This window comes from Apaloderma vittatum, unplaced genomic scaffold, assembly GCF_000703405.1.
Source record: "Apaloderma vittatum isolate BGI_N311 unplaced genomic scaffold, ASM70340v1 scaffold21665, whole genome shotgun sequence".
Taxonomy (NCBI): domain Eukaryota; kingdom Metazoa; phylum Chordata; class Aves; order Trogoniformes; family Trogonidae; genus Apaloderma; species Apaloderma vittatum.
In genome coordinates this window covers 58,794-66,667 of record NW_009719148.1, presented here as the reverse complement: position 1 = coordinate 66,667, position 7,874 = coordinate 58,794, and the positions used below count along the sequence as shown (strand labels likewise).

Here is a 7,874-nt window from a genome sequence, read left to right as displayed (position 1 = left end):
TGTAGGGAATGTAATGTAAAAGGAAATAATGCTAGTGGGTAATAAAAGAGCTGGGAGAAGCATCCCTGAGGTGAGTCAAACTTGTAACAGATGCTGAGGCTACAAAAACTATATGCATTAGTTGATCGCTTCTTTTTTTTCATAGAGGAACATGGGATCCATAAAAAATAGGGAGGTGGGAGGAGAAGACTATGCGTGAGTTTAAGGAGGGAGATAGAAGAAGGTGTTGGAGGTGCAGAGGGAGGGAGAAAAGGTTGGTAACGAGGTGGGGAGCAAAAAACATTTGTTTTGGAGTGGAGAGAGAAGAATCTGTTCTGTTACACTGTATGCAAACTTTTTAAAAATGACAAGCAATATGATCTTGAAAATAAACTGAAAATTTCCCTTTCTCTTACTTAATTGTTTTTATTTTAAAAGTTATTTTGTAGGATACAAGAAAGTTCCCAGGTGCTTTATAGATTGGAGCAAAACAAAACCAAGCAGGAGTTACTTGAAACCTCAACTAAAAGGCATCCTTTGGGTATTTTGCAACAATATAAAGTAAGTTAGAGTGCTAGAGATACAGATACAAGAGGTGGGATAGCATTTCTAAAAAATAGTTCATTGTTTTTGAGGACACCTCTGAGCAAGTTTGACTGTGTTAGAAAATAGTGCAGGAAGAAACCTGTAAATCAGAACAGTGCTGCGGACCTTGTCCACTCTGTAGGCACTTACACAAGTTAATTTTGACTAAATGTACCGTTGTCTTATGAACTTAGTGCCTGTTAGTTTTTGGAGGGTATCTTAAAGGTTTATTTTGTCCGAAAGCAGTAAAGGTCTGGGGGTTTTTTCTGAGGGATTGCTCTATAGTGTGAACTGAGACAACAGTAAGTGGAGAATGACTGGAGATGTACCCCCAGTTCAAACTAAAATTTTCAGATAAACATCCTGTCAGCTGCTGGCAGTCTAGTAACAAGTTTTAAATGATGTACGTGACTTGGGCTGAGACGTGCTGAGCTTCAGCCTTTTTCTAGCTCTATAGAATGCTTAGTGAGAGAATGAATGACAGAGCTGCAGCATGAAGAGTTCCATATGAAGACTGCTTTTGTATTTGTCCTTTTCTCCTATGTGAAGACTCACAGATTCATTTTCTCGGAGTCTTTCTTTTCTTGTTCATTTTTCAAGGTTTTGATTTAATGACCATTGTTTTGGGAGTGGGGAAGGGAAAAAAAACCCCAAAAGGCCACTAAAGGATTGTGCAACCTTCACTGTATTCTGTGAAACAAGAAATCTGTCAGTACTGGGAAGCTAAGCCTCCCATTCTTCCAAAATTAGTTGTGAGGTCATAATTTTTTTGGTAACGTATAAAGCAGAATATCATGAATTCAGTTAACTCAGACTTTTGTCTGTAGATCAGCAAGTAAGTTGTCTTAAATTTTTTCTTGTGTTTTTCAGGATTTCCTGTCATCTGTATGTGACAGACTTTTTGAGGCGCTATTTCCTGGTTCATCACACCCAACCAGATTTTCTGCACTAAGTATTCTAGGATCAGTAGCAGAAATATTTTCTGTTCCAAAAGGTGAGAAGCCTACTTTATAGGCTGTAGGAATAAGAGGTACTGAAGAAGATTCTTTTTTTGTTCCAACATCTTGATAATAGGTAACTTAAAACATAGAGACCACAAAAACTTGTGGATGGAAAGGACTGTATATGCTAGTGATATTATACTAAATAAGGAACAATTCAATTAGACAGTTTATAATGTTGTACTGCTGATATTTTAAACTTTCATCATAATGTGATGTCAACCCAATTCAAGAGGTATTAGTTAGAGGCTTTAAGTATTGATGACCTTGCTAAATCTTGTGGATCGTATGGCTGACATAAAAGTGTTTTCAGTCTTAAATTGTAACTTTTAAAAAAAAAGAAGTTGATTTTGAGGGGAAATACAAATGCCCTCTTGGTATATCATTTAACAAAACACCTAATAAATCACGAACACATTTTTATTATTATGAGTTTGTGGTATGTTGTTGCTGCTTTTTTAAAATGGAAAGCTATATTGAAAGTTGTTTATAATAGCAGCTTTAGGGTGTCAGGAGCCTGATGTTACTTCTGTAAAGGAGATTTAGCTGTTGGGCTCTGTGCTGGAATGTGGTGCACTTGTTTACATGTTAAAATTTCTGGTTTCTTTACTGCATTAGGTCAGTTGCCAAAAGTCACGACTCCTTTAAATCTAAATTAAAAGCAAAAAATTGTAATGGCTTCTATTTTAGGAGATTAATCCTGTGACAAAAAAAACCCAAAGGCAAGCCCCAAAACACACTGAGATTAATTATTTTCTGTTATTGCATACTTTCAGGAAAAGAACCTCTATTTTACCTTTGCTTAAAAATTATTTTCAATGCTGAATTTAATGTGAATTAATGAGATTCCAGTTTTGGAAGTGTTACTTTCTGTATTACTGACAGACATTTTTTGAGTATGGTAACCTTATTTTTTGAGGGTAAACATGACATTTAAGACCTATTAAGAGAAAAAAGTACTTATAAAATAGTGCTTTAGCTAAAATTTTATTTTAATGCTTCTTTTAGTATAGCAAGGCAAAATGTGAATACAGTGCTTATTCTGGAAAGAATTACAGCTAAACTATGTAAACCATTGATTTCTCTGAACAGGCCAGGTACAGGTTTTTCAGTTGGATCAGGAAATTAACTCTACTCGTGTCCAAACTTTGATCCAGTGTCTTGCCAGTACTTTTGAGGAAGTAAAAGTTCTGGCCTTTGGGCTTTTGATGAAACTACGTGATGTTGCATTTAATTTACAGGTATGTAATTGCAAGTTATTTGAAGGAAGTAATTTAATGAACTGTATTATACTAGGTACTTGGCTTGGATACAAAGTGCAATTGTTGGTCCACGTTGCCTACAGTGGTGCCCATTGCACACAGCTTCTGCCCTTACCCCTAAGGAGGTTGGTTTCACAAACGGATGAAAGAAGTTGGGAGGTTCACAGGGTATGACTGAACTGTTGGGAGAATTAGTTAATACAAGCTCCTTGCCTTGGCACTGACTTCTCTTTGTAAATGAGGCGTTTTAACGCGGTTACTCTTGTATTTTAGGAAATTAAGCTCTGTGTTTCTTTTTCTTTCTGACTGGGGTCAGATTACATTATCTGATTGTCACCTTTGAGCTCTCCCAAATTTTGCCCTGCGACTTGATACTGATTTTCCTGTTTATTACTTCATTAAAAGCTACTTTTAAATTCATAAGTACTGGTGGACAAATACTGCTTCCCGATAAGCTGTGCTCTTCTGTGATGTGTGTTAGCAGATAAAACACAGTATTTGGGGAGTTTTTATTTGTTTTTCCAACAACCCCCTTTTCTTGTGAAGTGTGATGTTTGGATACTGCTTTATAAATTAGTGTCCTCGTTCTCAGTGAGTACGTAATTGTATCTTTGCTAAATACATACATATGCATGTTTTGAGTCTTAAGGTGATCAGTGTACAAAATAAAGGTTTTCTAAGAAATATGTACCAACAAGCTTATTGAAAAGCAGGTTCTTAGATTCCGGGGTGCTAAGTAGCTTAATTAAATCAATATGGAAGCGGAATAAAATGAGCAATATTGTGGGTTTTTTCAGGATTCTGAAAACCTAGAGCTCCTGTTCCAAGCAGCAATGGATCTTAGCACAAGCACCAAGCCATATGATTGTGTCACTGCTTCCTATTTGTTGAACTTCTTAGTACATCACAAAGAATTACAGAATATTTGTTTGGCAAAATGGGTTAAGCGTAATCCCCAGGTGGATGAAAACACATCAGTAAGCATGGTAGAGAAGAACACTTTAGCAGGTAAGCTTTTGGGGAAATGAACCTCCATGTTTTTTATTATGTATTTGAAATATTCCTGCTTTTCCTTTGGTAGGAGGCATAGGAGGCATGATGAGTAAGAGGTACTTATTTCTAGTAGGATTTTAAGTATATTTTGTTTTGCTGTTAAGAAGTTGGGTGCCTTAGTAAGATCTTAATCTAATCCTATTCATTTTGAAGCTATCATGTTCTTAGAAGATGGCTTTTGTTACTATTTTGGTCAGAGGGAAGGTGACATTGGGGGCCCTGGTAGCTACCTGCATGAAGCTGTGAGAAAGAAGCCTCTGCTTCCTATTTAGAGCTCGCTCACGCAGAGCAAAGGCAGCTGTGGTTAGTCTGTGTCGTGTTCCAGTACTTGATACTTGCAGTGCTCCCCCGTGGAGGTCTCTTCACTTAGAAGCATTTTTTCGAGTTGTTTGCAGTACTGCACTTACGTTTCTGCAATAATTAGGCTTCGTTCACATGTAGAGTATTTTTCTTTGGATTAGGGCCTCTGCATGAAAGCTCAGAGGCTCTGGTAGATTGGGCAAATTCGTCTAACAGGCCTCCTCCACCTGTTATAAACTGAAATAAAACTAAAATCTTTAAATTCATCTGCAATAAAGCATTGGATGTAAAATGGAGTAAACTCACTATAGTTCATTTTTTGTGTCGTTATTGGCTTCTTTACCAATGTCTATTAATACTTTCTTCATGTACAGTGAAATATGATTTTGAGACATGGTTGAACTTGGAATAAATGAAACAAATGCATGGGTAACCTCATGTCTCATTGTTATAGAGTATCTCCCTTTGTTAGTTATCTGTATTTCATTATTTGGGTCTGTAATTCATTCTGATTCTGACACTGAAATGCCACATGGTATCAGCAAAGAAGGTATGTGTATACTTGAAAATTGGGCAGGATCTGTAGTGGCTAATGTAAGATTCAAATATTTAACTGTAAACTTCTGATATTTAATATTCTGCTGAACTGTTTGTTTTATTAACATGGCTCTAAGGGTGAAGTGTGACTTTTAGTATGTGGTAGGTAACTTTTGACTTCATCATGAGCTGCAGGATTGTTCCCGAGTATAGAATCTGAGCTGTACTTTTCACAGCTGCTCTTTGATTCAGATAAACAGACTAAATTGACTATAACAAGTATTGCTGGAGTTTAGGTAGCTGAAAATCAACAGTAACTCTTACTTAAATGACAAAAGAGTAAAAAGTACCAACAAGGAAACTGCTGTGCATTTTCCATTGAATTATTGTGTAAACAGGCTTTATTCTTATTTTTTTAGATTTATTTCTTAGAAAATGCAGTATATGTATGTATAATGTAGATCTGTACTTTTTAAACTTTTAGTTATCAAACTTTTGTTGGTGAATGTCGAAGAAGAAATACTTCAAGCTAAGAAGTCTCTGCTTCAAGCAGCAGCATCCTTCCCAATGTATGGGAGAGTGCATTGTATAACTGGGGCTCTGCAGCAATTACCTTTGGAGTAAGTAAAACATAGTGCTAAATAGTAAATGAAATTCCATATTTAAGAACTGTGTAAGAGCTGCTCAGGAGAACATAAAAGCATACAGAATACTTGTAAGAAAATCCAGTACCTGTGGCTTTTAAAATGCTGTCTGGCTGCTGCACTGTTTAAATAGCTCTTCTATGTGTTAAACTCAGTCTTACAACTTTTGAAACTGTATTCTATTTATAGTTTTCCTAAATACTGTTGCAGATGTGTTTGTATTTTTGGTTGTTTCTTTTAAATGTAAAATTAGTTTTAATCCGTATTGGGTTGTCTGTGATTTTGTTGTTCTTTGCTGTTTGATTTTTTTTTAAGTAACTTGGCATTGGTGGCTGAATGGAAGGAAATGGTGGCCAGGCTCATTCTGATGTCATACAAACTCTCTGCTGTAGTATCGCCAGTAGTGCAGAGCTCATCACCAGAGGGTCTTATTCCAATGGATAGTGATTCAGGTAAACAAACAAACAGCAAGTCAAAAGAATTCTCTTGAAGTGTGGAGCCCCTGAGGTTCTGTTTTCCTACAGCTGTTCAGAACTAGAGCCAGCAGCCCTCCCTTTCAATTTCTTATTTTATGTTAGAATCTTAAGTCACTCTTTTTAACTTGTGATATAGATTGTCTTGTCTGCTGCACTAAAAAAACCCCACATCTGTGGATTGTGGTGTTGCATCTGTTTGAAAATAGATGAATGTGAAATTCAGTTTTCTTTCTTCCTTAATGCTTGTAATCACCATAGTTTTGTATTTGTTTTTCAGTGCTAATAGTCTTCTTTTGTACTTACGTGCCCAAAGTGGATTACATATGTATAAAGAACTAGAAGTAAAAAAATAAAACTGTTTTAAATATGTCTCTTGTTTAATTTGTAGAAAGTGCCGGTCGTCTGCAGATGATTCTGCATGAGATACAGCCACAGGACACAAATGATTATTTTTTGCAAGCAAAAATGTTGAAAGAACACTGCAAAGTAGAATCTGAAAATCTAGCTGACCACAGGCCAATGGAAAATATTTGCACAGAAATGAGAGGTAAATCCAGTGCTGTGTTAGTAATTAAATCAAGATATTCTTTATAGACCAGGCATGTTATATGAGTGATCAGAATTAGAAGTTCCTTGCTCCATGCAGTGTTTCAGTTCTTCAGTAAAGCTAGTTATTCATGGGCATGGTTTTAACAACTAATTCACTGTGTTTCTGGAAGATTGTGGTTAATCTCTCTTAGAACATAAGTGGAAATGAGTTGTTTTGATACTGGCCTAGACTCGATTGCCTTAACTGCACTGGCCAGGCAATCTTTAACACCTTTTCTGTTATGCAACGCTTTTAATATGTTTCTTGTTGAAAGGTGTCAGTGTGATGTGTTCCTTTCCGGTGTACACAAGGCTAGGGGGAGTAATAAGTGCATGCAGTAAAACTTATTGCATGAAATTACATAAGTAGAAGCTTCTGTTTGAAAGCTTCCAGTGGTAAAATGTTAGTGTTTGTCTACATTAATGAATAATAGCTATGAAATTGAGCCTTAGACTAATAAAGAAATTGTAAACTTTGGCATATTTAGTGTGTACCAGAATAAATTTAGAGAATATCTGCATGCTTTTAAATTTAATAGTTTATGCAAGCTTTTTAGGTCTTAAATATTTGAACTTTCTTTCCTTACATGTTTTTGGTTTTTTTTTTCCCCCCGTTTAAAATAGTTTTAGTTGGGCCATGTGTTTTGTTTCATGAAAAGAAGTTTGTAAATATGTTAAAGTGTCACAATGGCCACCAGATGGGGATGTTGCGTTAGAAACGTGATGCCTTTGCCAGGCCCCTTCCTATGGAAGTACCTGAGTTAAAATACAAGTAACACCCGTCGAGTGGTGGATTGATGATTGATATGGAGTTTCTTGGAACCTTGCTCCAAAATTTTAGGTGTTTGTATAGTTCAGTCTGCAGGTGAATACAAGCTGTGATCAATAGACCTCTACTCTTAGAAATAGCAATTTCCTGGTGAGATGGTGTACTGCTGCCTGATGAGTGCAAGCAGTTGGCATCAGCAAAACTGAATTATCTTTTGGATTAGCGAGTTTAGAAATGTTTTTTGTGGTTAATTGTGCTTTGTAAGAGGATTAGGCTAAATGAAGTTTAAATCACAAGTCTACATCCGAGAACCTTGATTTACACTACACTATTACATTTGTTGATTTTTGTTTTTAAGGTAAAGAAAGGCAAACATGTGATGTCACAGCTCAGATGGTTCTGGTATGTTGCTGGAGAAGTATGAAGGAAGTATCTCTGCTCTTAGGGACACTGTGTAAACTTTTGCCTTCACAGGCTACATCTGAACCTTCAGATGGGTTGATTACTGTAGAACAGGTAGGGAAGTAATTTTTATTATAAAACCTTCACTTTTGGGGTGGTGGTGATGGGGATGGCGATTTTCAGAAAACATTTTTCTTAAATCTACCTTCTGTGTGCAAAAAGTGTTCTTGTTTGTTTTATTGACATGTTCTTGTGGTTCTCTTGTTTTGTTGTACTTA

General features: G+C 36.2%; 1 protein-coding gene across 1 annotated transcript in view; it reads left to right on the top strand.

Annotated features, from left to right (window-relative positions):
* The window catches only part of THADA (thyroid adenoma associated), a 14,544-nt gene extending 9,203 nt beyond the window's left edge, over nt 1–5,341 (top strand). The window contains 5 exon segments of the mRNA XM_009870529.1: nt 418–540; nt 1,435–1,558; nt 2,658–2,806; nt 3,625–3,835; nt 5,202–5,341. Coding sequence (XP_009868831.1) covers nt 418–540; nt 1,435–1,558; nt 2,658–2,806; nt 3,625–3,835; nt 5,202–5,341 — 747 coding nt within the window.
* The last annotated feature ends 2,533 nt before the right edge of the window (nt 5,342–7,874 follow it).